This window comes from Rattus norvegicus, chromosome 1, assembly GCF_036323735.1.
Source record: "Rattus norvegicus strain BN/NHsdMcwi chromosome 1, GRCr8, whole genome shotgun sequence".
Classification (NCBI taxonomy): Eukaryota; Metazoa; Chordata; class Mammalia; order Rodentia; family Muridae; genus Rattus; species Rattus norvegicus.
The window spans coordinates 266,245,242-266,265,564 of NC_086019.1; the positions used below are offsets into that span (position 1 = coordinate 266,245,242).

Sequence of the window (20,323 nt, forward strand, 5' to 3'; positions counted from 1 at the left end):
TCTGCCCTTCTAGAACACCTCTGGAGCTACTAACCAGCTAAGTACAGCATTCCAGACAGGCTCGTGGGATGGTTAATGTCCGCACAGCATTTCACACCATATAAGAAAGTGGCCAAAAATTACAACAGACCCATCCTACAGACAGGAAAACTGAGCTTTCAGAGGTTACAATTTGCTCCGGCAGTGGGGACTCTAGGACAGCCAGCTATGTAGCCAATGGCCTTCCTTGGTAGCTTCAAGGTTGCTCAGAGAGAGAGGTATCTACACCATGGAAACCAACACGCTTTACCAATCCCCATCTTCCTCTATGCCCACCGGAAGGCTGACCGTTAAACATTGACTGGGTACTGCTGTGCCAAGGTCACACTGTCACAGCAGAGTGAGGCTTTCTTGGCCTTTGAGTGTTTGCAAGTTGTAGTACAGGTATTTGAAACCTTCCTCAAAAAGGCTCTCACTCCTCCCCTGGGAACGGACATCGGAACTCACCTCCCCTGGGGGCCTCTAGCATCGGCATCCACACTGGGAGAGAAAAGCGCAAGCCAGTGTCCACGGGCTTTGCCAACTGCAGTGTCAGGCAAGTCGCAGACTCTAAAGCTGCTCTCTAGTCCTGGCTCCTCCCAGACCTGAAGTTCAGCCTGTTCAGGATTTCAGTGTGACCTAACTTTGCAGGGTGTGGCCTTTGCAAACGAAGGCCAACACACACTACCTGTCACCTTGCGAGGCATCCAGGTGACAGGCAGCATTAACCCTGGCGACTTGTCCATTCTCTTATTTTACTGCGAGGGCTCATCCCTGCATCAATGGAAAGGAAGTGGCTAGCTCCCTGAATGAAGCACAGGCGGAAATGGTAAACAAACACCTCAGTGGAGTCTCCTCCACAGGCGAATTTAACTTCCTACAGGCGGTGTGAACCCATTCTAACCTGGCGTGCCTGCCAGGCTCTCACAAGAGCAGAGGAGCAGGAACTGCATATGGGCAGCTCCAGCTGGGTCTCTGAGGCAGGCAGAACTGACTGGGAAGAATAATACGACCCTGAAGGCTGGAGAGATGGCTCAGCGGTTAAGAGCACCAACTGCTCTTCCAGAGGCCCTGAGTTCAATTCCCAGCAACCACATGGTGGCTCACAACCATCTGAGGTGGGATGCGATGCCCTCTTCCGGTGTGTCTGCAGACAGCGACAGTGTACTTACATATATAAAATAAATAAATCTTCAAAAAGAGTGGGATTGCATGTGTCTGGGTGTATTAGGAAACCAGGTTTGGCTGGAGGGCAGTGTAAGCGAGGCCAAAAAGCTGTGTAAGGCAGGGAATGAGGCTGCCCTCCCCATATCTCTGAAGAACAAACTAAGGAACCTAGAAGTTAAAGGTCCTTATTCGCATCTTGAGATGAGGGCTTCGATGAGTGTGGTCTGGTCTCCTCTGTGGAGGAGTTCAGTTCACACCACGAATGAAATGTGAGCTCCTGGGCTCCAATGTGGGAGTGTGGTGAGAGCTGTGCTGGCCCAAGGGGTCCTGGTTAGACTCAGTGCCATTCCTAGCTCTGCTCTGCCTAAGGCTGTGACCGTGAACTGCGTGCTTTTCGTCTCCGAGCCTCAGTTCCCTCCTCTGTACAATCCGACCCCCTTGATCAGAAGAGCTGTAAGTGGGACGAATGCCGGGGTTCAGTGTCTTCCTGACAGAAGAGGACTAAGCAGAAGCCGTGGCTGTCACTGGGTGTTTCAGCGTGGGGACATTTAAGTTGGGTCACAGTCTAAGGCCCTTGGTTGCAGAATGTCCACACGCGCCACCTCGAGTCACTTATGTTGAGTGACAGGCTGCATTGTCTTCTGACTTTCAGGGATGGGTGCCTGCTTCTTGTCAGAACCGTCCATGTCACCCTGGATTCTCTGAGCTCTGAGTCATCATGTCAGCCTTCCAGAGCACTGAGGCAGGAGTTCTCACTAAAAAAGTCCTTTTAGTGAGACACACTTGGATGTTGTACAACACATCCATTAAAGTGTGCAATTTGGCAGTCCTTGTATAGCTTCAGAGTTCTGCAGTGATCGCCGCTGTCTAATCTGTGTGTGTGCACATTCACGGGTTCCAGTGTGTGTTCTGCTGTGTGTGTGTGTGTGTATGTGTCTGTCTGTCTGCCTCTCTGTGTCTGTGTGTGTTTCTGCATGTCTCTGTGTGTGTCCGTATGTATGTCTGTCTGTCTGCCTCTCTGTGTCTGTGTGTGTGTCTCTATGTGTGTCTGTGTGTCTGGCTGTCTGCCTGCCTCTCTGTGTCTGTCTATCTATGTGTGTACTGCATACATGTGCATTTAGTGCAAATGTGTATGAAAGCCAAAGGATAATATTGGGTGTCATTTCCTGGGCATCACCCACAATTCTTTACAATCAGGGCCTCTCATAGGTATGGAATGTGCCACATAGGCTAGGCTGGCTTGCCAGGGAGCTCCCAGATACCTTCCTGTCTCTGTCACCCTGGTGCTAGGCTTATAAGCATGTCCACCACACCCAGATTTTATTAAGTGGACTCTGGGGATGTAACTCAGGCCCTTGCATTTGCAAGGTGAGCACTTTACCGGCTGAGCTATCTGCCAGCCCCCACTGTACTTTGACCCTGAAACATTTCTCACTACCTCCAAAAGAAATCCTGTGCCCATAAGCTGCCACTCTTCCCTCTACTCAGTCTTAGGCTCTGTAAATTCCAAAGACTTACTGTTTTCTCTATAGATTTCAAACAAAGCAACAGGTTTGGTTGGTGCCTGTTAGTGTTAGCTCCCCCACATTTGCACGGTAATGAGGATCCATTGTGCATGTGCCTCTCAGAAAGGAGCCTGAGAACAAGCCGGGTATAAGAAATTGGAACGGGGTTGGGGATTTAGCTCAGTGGTAGAGCGCTTGCCTAGGAAGCGCAAGGCCCTGGGTTCGGTCCCCAGCTCCGAAAAATAGAACCAAAAAAAAAAAAAAAAAAAAAAAAAAAAGAAATTGGAACAAGAGCCGTCAAAGCCAGCCGGTGCCTCACATGGGGGTTTCCATAAACACAACCCTCTTGGAGGACCGTCAGCATGGGAGTGAGCCACCAAAGGTAAAAACATGAGGCTGTGTCAGTAGGTGATTGGCTGCTCACAAAACTCAGACTTTAGGACACATTTTTGGAAGTTCAAAGAGGCTATATCTTGAAATAACATACTGAACGATGGCACATATGTGTGTGCGTGTGAGTGTGTGTGCGTGTGAGTGTGTGTGTGTGTGTGTGTGTGTGTGTGTGTGTGTGTGCGCGTGCGCACATATGTGGAGATGTGTATGAGTGTTTGTGGATGGATGGTATGGAAGCAGGACATTGGCTCAGTTCAGGCGTTATTACCCTGGAGCTGCTAACCCTGATTTCTGAGACCTGGTCTCTCCCTGGAATCATGGGCTCAGTGTATCTTTCGGTGAGGAATTCACGGCAACATGGGAGTTTAAAGTCTTTAAGTCTCTAGCTCAGCCCTCTGGCCAGAGGCTCCTCAGAACAGAGCTCCCTATAGGGAACAGCTAGAGGGAAGCTGAATGGCTTGTCTTCTGAGCAGACAGGGTGATGTGGAACAGCCAGTGGGGATGGCTGAGTAGGTGGACGCCTCCTCCAAAAATGAGTCCCAAGCCACACAACTGTCAACTCCGAACTGAGACACTGTTCCTGCAAGGTCAACACGCCTCTGAATCAAACATCACATTTTACCCCACCACATAGAGATGGGCTCCATCATCAAAACACTACTTGAGGGTCCAAGAGCCCAACCGGTAAAAGCCGTCACGTCAGGGAGGTCTTACGGTTGAAAAGCAGGACGCGTTGGCAGCAGGAAGCCAACCCCTGCGGGCCTGTGCGATCTTGACCTTACAGGATTACACATGTTGCTTTGCTTGAGACAAAGTACAGACAGGGCGGAAACGGGTGGGCCGACGAGGCCCCTTGCCTGGACATGGCTCCTCTTGGCTCCTTCCAATGACCAGAAGGCACTCTTGGGCTCAGGCAAGTCCTGGTTCCTTTAGAGTCCTGTTGTATGTCACCGGAGAGCTTCCAAAGTTAAGACAGGAGTGATGACAGATACACCCTGACCCCAAGGAATGGCCAAGCTCTTCCTGCTACAGGGGAGGTCCTGCTACAAACCTCTAGTCTCTCAGACATTCCTGAGGGAAGGGAAACGCTCTCTAAGCGCTCTCTCCAGAGCCTCAAAGTTTTAATTTTTTATAGAAAGGCCTTGATACATCAAGAATGAGTGCTATGACGGATGTGATGCCCAAGAGGGGAAGCAAGAGCTCAGCGAGCCATGGCCGGGTGACATTACGTATGACTGAGCAGCTATGCCCTGGTTAGGACATCAGAGATTCAGAAATCTCATTGAAACTTTCATAGTTCCAAGCGAAAAATCACCTATTATATCAAAATGTGCCCACTAGCCCTGAGACAGGAACACCCAGGGTAGACCTAGGCTTGTCCACAGAAGAACCTTACTCTGTTTCCAGTAAAACTTACATGGTGGGCTCAGTTTTCAGGCTGCAACGTGCTCAGCCAGCATTGACAGCACCCCAGGTTCAAGCCCCCATCGATGCAGAAACTGGGTGTGGCGGTGCACACCTGTAACCCCGGCCCTCAGAAGGTAGGGGCAGGAAGTCAGAAGTCCAAACTTATCCTCATAATGAGGCTGGAGGGCAGCCTAGCCACAGGAGGCTACTTCAGAACAATGGTAAGCACAACACAAAATAAGAGAAAATGTCACAGGGTGCACATGTCCTAATCAGGCGGATTTCAAACTTCTGAGCTTGATTCTTTGGAACACAAAATCAGTTGTATGGAGCGCGGGTCAGTGTATTTTAGTTAGAGCAGAGAACGAAGGCTTGGATGCCTCACGTGGCCTTTTTAAAAATCAGCAATAGTTTTCATTATCTTATTAATTTTTAATTACAAATTTTTTATAAAATATATTCTGATCTCACTTCCCCCAGCTCCTCCCAGCTCCTCCCCGCCTCCTACCCACACAACTCTATGCTTGTCCTTTCTCTGTTTAAAAAACAACAAAGAACAAGAAACACACACATTAAAAAAAAACTACATAAAAACAAAAAATGAAACCAAAATATACAATCAAAAGACGGATAAAACCAAAAAAAATGCCTAAACAAAGCCGTGTAACACTGAGTTCTGCAAAAAGACCATTGAGTTCAGTTGAGTTGACCAAGTAATCCTGGGCCAGCGCCTCCCCTGAAGTATCTATCACATGACTTTTATTTAGATGCTGGTGGGCATCCGTATTGAGCTTGCCAGGGAGGGGTGGACCTTTTCCTGTTTGTACTGGTGAGACCCAGCGCTTAACCTGTAGCTCCTTCTCCATTGCTCTGGCCACAGGCTCCTGCTTGGGCCACACAATTAATCTATACAAATTATTTGCTAGCATCTAAACACATAGAGCGCCTACACAAGAATCTTTAGATGCCTTTGAAAATGGAAGGTTTTCTAGGGTCCCCTATGGGAGTGGTAGCCTATCTTCTTCAGAGTGGGACAAACTCTCCAATGATCCCCGTCTCTACTTTGTTAAGTCACCTGCCAGCTTTTGGAGGTTCCTTTCTGACACAGAAAGCCTTTCTCATGCCACCGCCATATTTGCTGGGAGCAGTACACCCTGCCATACATGTGTGTGTGTGTGTGTGTGTGTTTCTCCAGGTACAGCCTACCCTTCATGGAGTCTGTCTCATCAATTTGACAGAGTCCCTCAATAATCCTTTATCCAAGGCTGCACTTCTCTTCATCCCTCAGAGCCCGGTCAGCCATAACCACCTAACAGAGCCAACCACCTCTGCCCTGCCACCATGTATCTGTTTAACAGTTCTCAGACGAACTGCTCCACAGGTACTTATGAGAGTTCACTGACAGAAAGGGAATTTTATTTGCTTCTGTATCTAGGTCAATTTTCTCACTTAGGGTTTGGTAAACAATTTCCCCAAGTCTGAACATCAGATAGCATCCCCCCCACCCCCCACCCCCACACACACAGCGCTGGCTCCCTTGCTGGCTCACCCAATGTTCATGGTAATTACTCTGGAGTAGATACAGTGTTGCAGATGCGAACTGAATCAACCACTGAGCCAGTTCTGCTGTAAGAGGCTGACAGAACCCTAAAAGCTCCCTGCCTGACAAAGCTCATTCCTTTTCCTTCAAGACAACAACTCCTCCTCTGAGTCCCCACACGACACTGTCTACAACCTCTCCTTGTCACCACTCTCTTCCTTGGCTGTGGTCTTACCAGCACCCCTCCCAACACTAACATTAACCTACAGAAGGTGAGAGGGTCTCAGAGTTGCCATGCTAACCACAGATTGTGTATGGTTCTAAGCATCCACCCCTCTGCTCTTGCTAACCTGGAGGACCCAGCCTAGGCTTGCTAGTGAACCACAGCAGTGGGATTCTCGTAATGACCTTGATCAAATCAGTTTTATTGAGGTCTGTTGCCTGTTTTTGGAGGTTTGCTTGCTGTCTATTTTTGATTTTGAAACAGGGTCTCATGTAACTCAGGCTGGCCTCAAAAATCCCTGAAAGATGACCTTGAACTATGACCTTCCTGCTTTAGCCTCCCAAGTGCTGGAGCCACAGCCCAGCAGGTTCCCTTCCTGCCATCAACTGACCCCTGACTGGCTACTAAGATGGGAACCTAGAACACGAGACACACATCTAACTTGTGCACCATCTGTGGAGACTTCTCTCCTCCCAGGGGACCCAGAGATCCTGTTGTTTTCTCAAACCTCTTTCCTATTTTCCATTGGGCATTTCAGTGAGGACTAAAGCCTTGCTATTTTTGATATCCATCCACTGCTCTTAGTCTCTCACAGCGTTTTAAATGCGGAGCAGCAGAAAAAAAAAAAAAAAAAAAAAAAAGAAAGGCGAAGGATACAGATGCCTTGGGTGTAGACAGGATTTAGCAGCAGTGAACGAAACACCCCCGCTTTTAAAATAATGTATTTTGGCTCTCCAGAGACTAAATAAACAAAGAGTTGTAGCTTTAGGGAGCTGAACACCAAATGTATTATCTTTTACCCAAGAGTTCCACAGAGCTCCATCAGCCCAGGAAGCATGACCCCCAACTCTGAAAACGGTGGATCACACCTGGAGCACAGGGCACCTGTGCATATTGTACACACCTGGATCACACCTGGAGCACAGGGCACCTGTGCATATTGTACACACCTGGATCACACCTGGAGCACAGGGCACCTGTGCATATTGTACACACCTGGATCACACCTGGAGAACAGGGCACCTGTGCATATTGTACACGCCTGGATCACACCTGGAGCACAGGGCACCTGTGCATATTGTACACACCTGGATCACACCTGGAGCACAGGGCACCTGTGCATATCTGTACACACTTGTATCATGGCAGATACCAATGACTCCTTCCTGGAGCTACAGTGAGCTCCAACTCACCTCACAAAAACTACCTTGTAACTTCCACCCACCCAATGCACACACAGGATCAGGCAATGACAGCATTTTCATGGCTGCAATGATGTCACAGGAGGCTGGCTCTATTATGTAACACAGCTTCACTCTACACAGCAGAGCCTCTGGCCAGCAACATGTCTGTTACTTTACCTTTGTCACCTGGTCATTGTGAGCAAGATGAGGTTTGCAGGGGGAGTGGAGACATTAGTGATGTAAAAACAGGGAGCCACCTGCAGGATCGATTCTTGTACCCACAGAAACTGTGGACCATCCATTCAAAGTCAAAGTGTAGGCCCTGGGCCAGGACCATCAAGATTACCTGAACAGAGTCAGGCTCTGTCGCAGATCTGGGAGATCAGAAGCTCTGCGGTCAGGGATTCAGAACTCTTGAATTTCACAAGCTCCCCTCACTCCTCAGGGATTCAGAACTCTTAAATTTCACAAGCTCCCCTCACTCCACATCTCAGGAGACTCTGCTTGTTAAAGTCTGAGACCCTAACCCTAGACCACAGTTTACCTATAGATGGTTTTTTGCTTTTTGGGTTCTGGGTGTTGTTGTTGTTGTTGTTTCTAGCATCTTCCTTGATAAGCCTAAGTTATTCAAACAAGTCAGCCTGTTTGATTACAGCAGGACCCAGACTCACTCCTAGTGCCCCAGGGCACGCTGGACCATAATAATATTAATCATGTCAGGACCCTAGCAGCACGAATCATGTCACTCTGTGTGAAAACATGTCTCAGAGGAAAGAGGTCATGCACAACAAACATTCCCTCTCTCCATCACTAATAAAATTTGCCCTTGAATTCGAAGCTCCTGCCAGTGAGGGATAAACATTCCTGCGGGCCCGAGTGGCCCTCAGCTCACACACAATGAAGTAGGAAGCTGGCCTGCTGTCAGCTGCCATGCACCCAGACCAGCCCAACCACAATGGGAAGAGTTCCCATGCCACTGTGACCAGTGAAACTTCTGGAAAATTCTCTGGCTCTCTAATGCTGGCTCTGGAAAATGCTCAGTGCTTCGACTTTGACACTGTCACAGGCCCCTCCTGCTCAGCTAACAGTGGACCATGAATGTGGCACAGAGAAGCCACCACCTCTAAGTCCGTGCCAAGGCGCATCTCATGGGAGCGTCACCCCCCATTCCCCACTACCGCCCCCAGCATGTTCTTCCTTCAAGAAGTTGGGAAATTCGATTTGTTGTTTGTGTGTGTGTGTGTGTGTGTGTGTGTGTGTGTGTGTGTGTGTATGTGTGTGTGTATGTGTATGTGTGTGTATGTGTGTGTGTGTATGTGTGTGTATGTGTGTGTGTATGTGTGTGTGTATGTGTGTGTGTGTATGTGTGTGTGTGTGTGTGTGTGTGTGTATGTGCTTGTGCAGAACTGTACAGTTGTGCAGGTCAGAAGATAACCCTGGGTCATACTCATGTACCACACATCTTGTGGGTTTTGTGGCGGTGGTGATTTTTAAGAAAAGTTTTCTTATTGGCCTCAAACTTGCCAAACAGGCTAACTCGGGAGCCCCATCGATCTACCTGCTTCTTCCCACCCAGGACTGGGGTTGTGTGACACCAGGCTCGGCTCTGGTTTTCATGGGTGTTTGGCTTTTAATGAGGGTTTTGGTAATGTGACATAATTCTTTCAACCTGCCTTGTTACTTGGAAAGGAAGAGGCCGATTCCCCAAGTCTGGGAGCAGGTTAAGGACAGAGTGGGCCAACCCTAGCACAGATGTCCACTCGACGTTGCTTTCAGGAGCTTGGGGAAAGTCCGGGCCACAGGGCAGGACATCTGTTATGATCTTTTTTTTCTATGTGACCTCCCTTCCTCAGCCATGGGAGCTATACACTACAGACAGCCATGCTGGGGTGGGGCTGTCATAGCTACATTGGTGTGAGTAGTACCTTCCTGGGTAAGAGCAATTCACACTTGCATTTATTTATTTATTTATTTATTTATTTATTTATTTATTTATTCATTCATTCATTCATTTATTTTGCTTTTTGTTTGTTTCTGTCTTGAGCGGGATGTTTATGTCAAAAACCGGAGCTTCCCCAAGCTGAAAAGCTCACAGCTGAGTTGTGTGAATAAGTCATGGATCAAGAACGTTGATTATGAAATCATGGTAGCCTGTGGAACTCTTTTAAATTAGTAATTTCCTTTTAGATGCTAGGAAACAAGCTTGGTGTTCCCTTAAAAACCTTGGGGTTAAGAGAAATGGTACACACCTACAATCTTAGCACTTAGGATACTGAGGCAGGGGAATTATGAGTTTGAAGCTAGCCTGGGCTGCACTTTGAGACCCTGCCTCAAGCCAAAGCTAAAACCAAACCAAGACACACACACACAAAAAAACAACAGCAACAAAACACTCAGATCTTCGAGGTAAGGCGAGAAAAAAAAAAAAAAGACCTTGTCAGGAACAGGGTGGTGGCAGGGCCGAGGACGGGAATCCTTGAACACTGACCCCTGAACTGGAAGGGTTCTTCACTGAGAAAGAAGGTCTTGAAAGATGACCTGTGGCTTCAGGCACATGTGGGATCCTTACCCGACACTCAAATATCCACGGTTCTAAAACCTCTCAGGAGGCAGCAGTGGGTTTCAGTGCCATCAGGTAGTGTGTTCCCTGGGTGGGTGGTGTCTGTGACCAATGGCATCCAAGGGGAAAGCAGCTACCACCCAGGCAGCAACACCTCCCTCCTCTCCAGGCTGTTTACACGTTCATCTATGAGGTCAACCCATGCTTGAGGAGAGCACAGTGTGTGCTCAGGCCACATAGGTGACAAATGTCTAGCTCTGCTGTTGACTTAGGTGTGGAGAGCCATCTGGGAAGAGTTCATGAAGGGCTGGGCCTCCGAGAAGCTTTAGAAGGAAGCAGAACTCAGTTTCTGATAAGGCAAAGAAAGAGGGCATTTGTAGTTCTTACCAGGGGCCCGGGTTGGAGGGGACATCCCCTCACACAAGGCTGCAATAAAAGAGAGGCGGTAGCGAGCACAGGGTTGGGGAGTCCGATGGGGAGGAAGCTGGGGAAGACCTCAGATCGTCCCTCTTCTGGCTAAACATGTGCTCCAACTCCCATGACCTCCTTCCCCCCAGTTGTGGAGTGGGAACACCCTGAAAGACTAAAGGCAGAGTATGAAAAGCTCCTGTTCACACGTTTGACCACAGATTTAACGGCAGCGTTTGTTACAAGTGGGATCAAACGAGATGGATTCAGAAGCCATTGGTTTACATGGTGCTAGGGAGGAAGCTCTCTAGGACTTGGGGAGAAACCTAGAGGACAAGCAGGGGGCTTTGGACTTTTCCTTGTTATTTAGGGTTTTCAGCTGCGAGTGGGATGACTAAGAGGGTTACTGATGCCGGTCCGTCTGTGGGTCACATCTGAGACATAGGAGCAAGAGATGTGGCTTGTAGATATGCCAAGCCTTAGAAGACGCTGAAGACAGCAGCTATGACCAGCAAGGTGTAGTGCCAGCTTTTCATGGACACCGCCAAAGGAATGAAAGACCCACTTCTAAAATCTTCTTTAAGAGCGTGGCACCCCAGGATAGCTATGAGTGCAGCCTAACACAGAATCACGAACTTACACGTGATTTTTTTTTTTTTTTTGGTTACACAGTTATGGAGTTCTCACGTAGGGACCTTTGTGATATAATATCTGTCATAATGTCATTGGGCACACTTGAATTTGTAAGCTGGCCATGAACTCTCAGTATCTACCAGCTAGACCATACGTTTCTAATCATACACCAGTGCCTTATCCTAGATACTGGTTCAGAGAAACCTCTTCTCCCCCTCCCCCTCCCCTCCCTCTCTCCTCCTCCCCCTCCCCTCCCCTCCCCTCCTCCTCCCCCTCTCCCCTCCCTCTCCCTCTCCCCAGTCCCACTGTAATTAATTACTCTATGTCTTCTTCTCCAATCTCTCTCAGATCCTATCCAGGTCTAACCTAGGTGAGCTGCCAAGTGTGACCGGGTGCATCCCACCTCCAGCCTCCGCAGATCCACATCCAAGTCCTAACCCTCAAGACCTCAGAATATGGTCTTTATTTAGAGACGGACTTTACTTAGGCAATCAGATTAAAAGGAGGGGTCACTATTATCATCATTCACCAGCACATCTACAGAAAGTGGGAAAGATATGACAGACAGATGCCCAGTGTGACTGACACAGGTTTGGAGGCAGCGACGCCACGATGGTTCTACAAGCAAAGGGGTGGGTGACAACGAGGGCTGGTGGGGCAGCAGCAGCGGCACAGCCTCTTCCCTGGGGACTCAGCCAGCAGGAACCAGCTCTGCAGAAATCTTCACTGTGGACCTGAGTCTTCCAGAACTGAGACAATACCTTCCTGCTGTCTAAGCCACCAAGCGTGTTCTGTTAGGGACTCCCAGGAGGACTGTGTGACTTGGCCACCCCTCCCATTCTCTATCACATCCCTGGCCAGGGATCTCTATTTCATCCATCCTTACATGGGGGCTCCTCTCGAATCTACTATTTTATTTCCACTCTCTTTTGTCACATATCCAGACATCCCCAGTCTTCAAAGCCCCAGGTCAAGAGCCCTCTGCTGCAAGATGGCTGATCAGAAAACCCTGAAGTCAACACTGAAGTCGAACCTCAGCTGAGATGCTTCTTCCAGACACCCACTTCCTACCAGTCACGAGGGAGCCCATCTGACTCCAACAGGAGACGGACAAGGGCAGCCACTGTGCCCTGTAAGTTCAGGGGGTCTCCCTAACCCAGAAAGAGCATGCGGGGTAGGATGACGCTGTGGAGGAGTGGACTTCGTGAGTCCTAAGGGGGAAGAAAGGAAGAACCTCTGTGGCCACACCTGCTTCTGAGAACACTCAGTCCATTTTCAGCAACTGAAATGAGCCAGGAAATAGAGCCGCCCCCACCCCACCCCCATCATCTGGAACAAGTGCCAAGCTGCCTGTGGTGGTGGTTCCGCTGGCTTCCTATGAGGAGTCTGTCTGCTTCTCACTCACGCTGAGGAGACTCCACTACCTAAACCTGAAGGACACTAGAGCCCAAGGGTCCTAGAGTCCCCTTGTTCCTAGCTGGGTGATTTTGTCACTCTTTTCCTGCCCCACCCACACCCCTGGGGGATATCTAGCAATGTCTGGAGACATTTTCAGCTGCCACAAGTGAAAGGCCAATGCCACCAATGTCCAGTAGGGGAGAGGACAGAACTGAGAGCTGCTAAAAACCTTGCTATACTCAGGACAGAACCACAGAAGGAGCTGACTGAATGCTAAGGAAAGAAGCTAAAAAATCTTGCTGTAGAGACACTGCTTGCACGTGCTCGCTCTCTCTCTGTCTCTCTCTCCCCCCCCCTCACCCCACCTCTGTGCGTGTGTGTATGTGTGTGTGTGTGTGTGTGTGTGTGTGTGTGTGTATGTATGATGTGTGCACACTCTCCCTACCCTCAAATGTCACCTAGAGATCGGACATCCCTCCCTTGTAGGAGAATGAATATCGAGACCTCTACAAAAAGCAAACACAGAAGAAGCCCAAGTCTAAAACTCGGTTTACCTGGCTATGTCACTTTTGCAGCTGAATTCTTTATTCTTTCACACTTGGCCGCATAGGCTCCAACCCATAATCACCTTTATTATTTAAATGAGATATGTTTATAACTTTATCTCTGGGGTTTACTTATCACTCCCCCCCACAAACAAACACACAAACAACAACAACAAAAAAGAAACAGATTAGTTTAGAAACTGTGCCAGAACAGGTATCAGTTAGCCAATTACAGCTTTTAAATGAGCACAGTGGGTCCCCGGGGTGAATGGTGGCAAGTGTGCATTGTCTTCAAGAAGACAGATATTGATGGATAAACCCCCAGAAACCTTCGTTGCTTCTTCGTTAGAGGGTACAAGCAAGGATAAGGAGCCCTTGAACACCTTGGGGAAACAACCACTTCATCAAGATTCTGAGATCGATTAGTGTCTGCAAGTGCGAGAGAATGGGTGTCTGGTCAGGAGAACAAAGATGATGAAGGTCAAAGGGTGTGAGCTGCAGATGGTCCTCGCCAGGGCCAGCCATGCTGGCGGAGTGTGGGACTTCTCTGCAGCCTGTGTCAGGCCCAAGCAGAGAGGCTGGGGAAATGACTTACGAAGCAGCCTGTGCATCTGTAGTGAGCACAGCAGGGAGCCAGAGGCCTGCCTAGCTCTATGGCATGGACACCAGGGTGCTTTTGAGCCTGCCACAGGGTCCCCATCAGTCTCAGGGGGCAGGGCAAAGCAAAAAGAATGTGGTGCCAGGAACATTCCAGACGCCAAAAGGCACAGGTTTCCTGGCAGTTCTGATAGACCTGTTTCCTCTCTCAGAGCGTCTCTGTACTTCAGATGCTAACCCAGGTACTGAAATGCTAAAAGAGGGAGATAGTGGAAAGGCTGTCCACACTGGGCTGTGGTAAGAGCGGTCCCTTTATCTGCATACATTATGTCACGTGGTCCAATTATTGGCTGTGTGGCCTTGAGCCGCTTCCTTACCCTTTCTGACTCCCCGGCTTGCCCATCTCCCAGTGCCCATTTATTTCACTTTATAGTTCCTTCCTTTCTTTTCCTGGAACTCTTGTATAAACCACCCAAAGAAATCCTGCTTTTCTCCGCTATGGGCTGCAGCCAGTGTGGTCAGAGCTGGGGAGCATCGGCATGAACTGACAAAGACCTCAAAATAAGAAAGAACAGCCTCTAATCAGTGGCCGAGGGCTAAGATAACGCTAGCATGTGATCTCCTGGGAGCCTGCCCAGAGAGTTCCAGCTAGAGAGCCCAAGCATGGACATAGGTAATCTATGCGAGGCTTAGGAAAGATGCTATTTGAACACTCCCAATCTGTGATCTATACCACGTACCAGAGGTCTGGGCTGTCAGAAGCTCCACAGGAACAAAGTAGACAGGTGGCTTTTGAAATCTCTACCACTCATAAATAAATTACATACACTGGGACACGAACTCAAATCCATTAGCTGCAGAGACCTGGGCCATGCTATTCTGGTTGGGTGGAAGGTGTCCCAGCTTCCAGCAAATGCCAGTGTCTGGATTTTGCACTGGAGGTCCCCCAAATAAAGGAGACACAACCAGGAAGCATCCTTATTTGTACCACCGTCTATTCACCGAGAGATCAGGGCAAAAGCAGGTTGAGCATCAAAGGTCCCCAGCGGTGGGTGAATGGAGTAGTCCCTTGGTCCTGGGGTGCGGCCTCCTCACTGCCAAAGCAGGCACAATGCTCAACCCAACCCTCAGCACAGTAGAACCAAGCTCAAATTCCAGCCACGACCCAAGTGTAGCACTGTGTCTCACACACAGAAAGTAGAAATAGAGAAGTCATTGAGATGGTTCGAGACAGGGTGAAGAGCAGCTATGTCTGTGCTGGTGTGGGGGGGGATGTCCCACAGGAGAAGCCACAGCGATCACAAGCTTGTCAGAGAGCAGGACCGAAGTGCTCCTTTAACGTCAGAAAAATGACCATCGGATGGTCCTCTGGCAGCTCTGATAGGATCACTTCTGACCTGAGAATCTAATTCCACTCCAGAAGGGTCTAGAAAGACAAAAGCCAACTCTTGAAAATGGGGGTTGAAGGCTGAGAGAGTACTGGTCAAAAGCTTCCTTTCCCCTGTCCCTGACTGGGTCTGTTACATTTTGCTTTTAAAATACTAGACACATGGATAACTAAAAGCAAGCAACTGAGGTGTTATTTTACATCTCCCAAACAAATAGGTTAAACCAGAATTCAGTGTTCAAAGGTTTATCTTAATCTCAGGGCCACGCCCAGTAGGTAAACAATACACACCTGTGCAGGCCACGCCCACCCTCTTTTCCCAGTCTTCTGTGTCGCTGGAGCTGTGGGCATCCACTATGAAGGTGTCAGGAGGAATGACTAAAGCTAATAACAAGCCCTTCCAACACCCAGGGGCTCCTCAGCCACACCAGCTAGGTTTGGGCTTGTCCCAACACAGCCCCGCCCAGGTATAAGGACCCTTTCGTGGCAAATCTTAAGGAACTCATTGATGAATAGAGGGAGAGAATGTAGTCTCCGGTGGGAGGTGGAAGGCAAGTTTCAACCCCAGATCCTAAATCCATTGGCAATTCATCAAAAGCTATGCACACCCTGAGCTCAGCTGTGCCATACTGCGATGGGCCGAGATTCAGAACCTCGGTTCCGCGGAAACCACAGACATTGTCCTACAGAGATTTTTTTTCACTCAAAACTCGTCTGCTCGGATTTCAAAAGATCATGGCTGGTAAGGTACCCCAGCCCCGCGGGGCCATTGCAACTTCTACAAGCATGCAGGGTGATCGATATTTATAAATACCTTTTTCTTTCACCATGGCAACCGGGTCCTTGGCTGAGGGCACCGAAAGCAACAGGAATGAACTCTAGGCGTGCACGCAGACCGATGGCCTCTGCGGAGGCTGCGAGGAGACGCCCCCGGCACCCACACGCCAAGACCGGGCAGCCTCGCGAAGTCCCGCCCCCGCCGCGGCTCCCACGCCCGCCCCCACGGTGGCCGCGCCCTGCTCCCGGACGCTGTCTTCTGGCTGAAACCACTCGCTCCAGCTGCTGCGGTAGCAAATGCAAAATTCCAGCGCCCTAATCTCCGGTCACTGACACCACCTTGCATTCCTGCCGCGGGGGGAAAATGTTCCCGAGCCCTGGCCCCCCTCCCAGGGTCTGATAAATGATTGCCGGGGGAGGAAGGAGGCCAAGCCACACGCTGCCAGGGACTGTTCCCATAAGTAAACTCGTCAATTGTTAGCTTGTTAGTGTCCTATGACAGCTGCTTTCAATCCTGATTATAGCCTCTTTTGGGCAAACTGAGTAAGTAAAATTGGCCTTAATAGAAAGATATTGCCAAGGCCCCTCCAAGTTCATTTCTTTCTGAGTAATGCCATTTGAGATTTTACACACACGCACACACACACACACACACACACACACTTTTATTTGTGAATGGGGGTTGGAGCAGGAGAATAGAAGAGGGGAATGGGGACAGAGAGAACCCTAACAGAGAGCCTTTCAGGATCCAATTCCTTATCCAAGATAGAAATTAAAATCTGACTTCTCCAGTTGGGGAAGATTCTAGCTTCTGTTTTCCCTCTGCTGTTTCAGCATATTCCTCTTAAACCGCGTGGTTGTGTTGTGTGAGGGAGAAACTCTAGTCACAATTAAGGAGCAAACAGTGCTCGATGCTACTCCTGCTTCCAGGACTGACCTAACTTGACGTGCAGGAGGGTAGTGCACGCCGCCGCCAACGAGAGGGCAGCTCCGGGCTTTGGCTCTGTGACCTAGCAGGTCACAGGCAGGTGTGCCAGCAGAGGACTTCCTGGTTCACAAGGCTGCACCTGTCTCCCAGATCCAGCCTCACACACCCATTGTGTACCTCCGCCTGTGTGGGAGAGATGTGGATAAGCAAGAGACAAAAAGACAGGCATTGTGCCACTCAGGGAGATGAGCAGATGGCCAGCCAACACATCCTTCAGAACCAGAATGCACAGCCAGTATTAGACGGTATTTACTGCAAATATTTTAACGTGTTGGGTCTAAGAGAGCCAGGGGAACGGAGAGGAACGGAGACGACCAACCTGCCTCGGCTTTGACTCAGAGGCTGCCGCTGGCTGACACGAATTGGTGGGGCTGAGGAGAAGGAAGGGAAAGCACTCATTTCTTCACTGTCGTCATCTGGGGCAGGTCTTGCCCACTGGCTTTCTGTTGTGTAAAGGAAGCAGGAGCTGGGGCAGCTGTGGCATTCCTACATCTGTGACTCAGACTTTACTATTGATAGCTTGACTCTCTCAGTCTGTCCCTTTGCAGCTTCTGTGTTGTCTCTTCGGTGACACCCTTCACCCACACTATTTCTGCCTAGTGCAGCCCTTCCCACATCAGTGGCCAGCCCGAGTGTAAGTACTGAGGAGGCCAAAAGTGGTTTTTCTAGCCTCCATTTCAGACCCATGAGCCAAGCTGGAGAAGGAAACCAACTTCAGTGCCCAGGGATGCCCCATTCAAGAGCATCCCAGGAGGAGACAAGCCCTTCTCGTCCCCCTCGAAATCTGCACTTGTCTTCTTTCCTTGCCCTAATCACCCTCAGCCAGTAAAGAGATGTTGACAAGCAAAATCAGCTGCAGAGAGCTGGAATTAGCTTCATCGATGAGCGGAGCAGGTGAACGTATTCTGTTACGCTTGTTGCGTAAATGGATCAGTGCGGCACTTAAGCCTGGCTCTCCAAGGATCTCGTGTTATTCAGCTGAAAGCTGAGGACTAGCCAGGCTGAAGACCTGGTTTCTAATCCCCAGCACAACACAACAAATAAATAAAACAAAAGGCTGGGCGGCTGACATCTCTCTCTCCCCACCCTTTTCCCCCGCTGGATGTCACTGTGAATTCTTTGGATTTCTAGCTCAAGCCCAGTTTTTCACAGATGCACCTGACACTGAAAATGGCACTGGTTCTATCACTTTTTTACTCCGAAAGACAGTTTTTCTGAACAAACCTGGGCACCTCTGCGGACAAACTGCAGGGGGTCTAGAAAGACTCCGGGAGCTGAGGACCAGCTGGTGTCTATTCATTGTCAGAAACGATTTCTCTACAGGAAAACACTACATAGTGGCTCCCCGGCACACGTGCGTGCACACACACACACACACACACACACACACACACACACCCCAGAGTTTTCTATGGAAAGAATTTGTCCCGCAGTCAGCGTGGATGAGTCACCAGCAGTTAACTGGTAAATAACAGTCCTGTGGCAGAAGCCCCCTGACAATCAGACATTGCTACTTTAGGATGAAAGCATCCATTCTGTCCTCTCAAGACAACCGGAGGCTACTGTTCAAGCTATTTTTGTCTACTTTGCCTCAGGACTAGATGCTTCAAAAACAGAAGGGAAGAGAGATATCAGCTATTTACACTGAAAACAGGGGTGGGGAGGTGGGGAGGTGGGGGGTTGGGGGGAGGGAAACAAAAGCATCTGGAAAAACGGGGGGGGGGATAAACCAAGGGGGGAGGACAGAGTCTATAGGTCATGAGAAAGATTTTTTTTAATTCAATTTTCTAAGGATGGTTTTCAGTGAAATTAGCCCAGCTCAGTGAGATGAGACATGCTCACGGTGCAGCACTGACTCTGTGTGTGTGTGTGTGTGTGTGTGTGTGTGTGTGTGTGTGTGTGTGTGTGTGTGTGTTCCTGTGCCTGTTCATTCTCAACCTTTCTCCCAACTGCTACTTTTTCACCCGCTCACAAAAATGAAGCCAAGATAGTCTGTCCATCATGAGACCAAATTATGGAGACCATGTTGCTGGAGAGAGAAAAGGCTTGCAACCTTCCCCCGCCACTCTGGGTAAAACGTCAAGCATCCATCACTAAATAGAGATGCTTACTAAGAGGAAAATGTTAGCATGGAAACGGGCCCTGTGGGAGTCGCTCTTCAGAGCAGAACCTGCTGGACAGGCACCTGTAATTCAGGAATGCCAGGATCCTTCCAAGGCCCTACAACCCTAAGGTGGGCAGGTAATGTCTCCACACCCCTTGGCATCTTCTCTAGCAGAATCCAGTAGAAACACACACATACACACACACACACAAACACAAACACACATACATGCACACACACACACGCACACACACATGCACACACACGGACACATACACACAAACACACATACATGCACACACACACACACACAAACACAAACACACACAAGTCTCTTATTTCTTTTACTTTATGTTTACATCTGCCAACCCCACTTCAGATGCTAGCTGGACATTGGCTCGTGTCAGGCGTCACACAGACCTCACAGAATGAAGATGCACAGATACCCCTAGAAAGATATGTTGGGCACAGACAGTTCCGAGCCCCAGCAGGGATATCAGGATAGGAGGTAAACACTGGCTGACTGGGAAGGGTGGAGCATAAATGACCTTTCCCAGCAGAGGTCACGGGACAGAAGGTATCAAGTAGCCGACTGCTAGTAGGCTTGTGGGCGTCAGAGGAAGCACAAGCTTAGGTGGGTCGGAGACCACAGAGGGGCTGACCATGCGTGCCGTGCTGTGCAGAGGCTGGGCTTTGGAGTTAAGGTGGCTAGAATCTCAAGTCCGAGCCGCTTCTTAATTCTGAAATTGAGCTCTAAGATCTTTGGCTGCATCTCAAATCCCCCTGTGACCTGTTCCCAACACTGTGTGTTCAATGTATTTCCCGTGTTTAGCATACTGCCTGATACAGACTAGATGTCCAGGAAGTGACTGGGTTTGTTAGTTTATTTAAAAATCTCTCTGATGGTGGAAGGATCACTTTCCACAACACACACAGCATTCTTTATTTTTAAAAGCACAGTTCATGTGGGAGTCTTAAGGGTCTGGAGTGATGGTTTCATGTCCATAGTGAGGCTATGCTCTTGGAGGCATGAAGACTGATTACTTATTCCCATCCTCAGCTATGTTCTGCAGATCCCTCAGGGACAGACGTGCAGATACCCGGCCAGCCTTCACTGCTGGCCTGATGACTCAGGTTCCATAGGGGTGAGGCCTGAGCTGCAGGCTCCCTTGCTGACTGATGACCACCCCAAGCCTAGCCAGCTGGCTCACAAAATGGGAAGACTGCATAAAACTTGCAAACCACTCTGCGGGTGGTACCACACCTGAAAGATTATCTTTACACTCTCTCCTGGTCATAATAATGATCTGTGGGACAGTTACCACAACCGAAGGACAATGACTGAAAGCAGCGAGTGACTGCAAATGTCCCTGCGCTCTCTGACAGATTCCTCCCCGCCTGGCTCCTTGGATCCTGCTAACTCTAGAGTGCCCAGCAGACAACTCTTAGGATTTTTCTCAAATGGTCTCACCTACTCGATGCCTAGCCA

At 49.3% G+C, this 20,323-nt stretch overlaps 1 protein-coding gene across 32 annotated transcripts in view; it reads right to left on the minus strand.

The window, feature by feature from the left end:
• Ablim1 (actin-binding LIM protein 1) overlaps positions 1-20,323 on the minus strand; it is a 288,302-nt gene that overhangs the window by 156,374 nt on the left and 111,605 nt on the right. Inside the window, exons 4-5 of one of the 32 annotated variants that reach the window (XM_039110316.2) lie at positions 12,469-12,478; positions 7,342-7,368 (exon numbers count right to left, since the gene is read on the minus strand). The exons of 27 other annotated variants lie outside the window; for them this stretch is intronic. In XM_039110316.2, the coding sequence (XP_038966244.1) occupies positions 7,342-7,368; positions 12,469-12,478 (37 nt within the window). Of the gene's footprint in view, positions 1-7,341; positions 7,369-12,468; positions 12,479-15,779; positions 16,007-20,323 lie in introns of those variants that run through there. 4 more of the 32 variants (XM_063288167.1, XM_063288189.1, XM_063288235.1 and 1 more) reach the window with 4 other exon arrangements.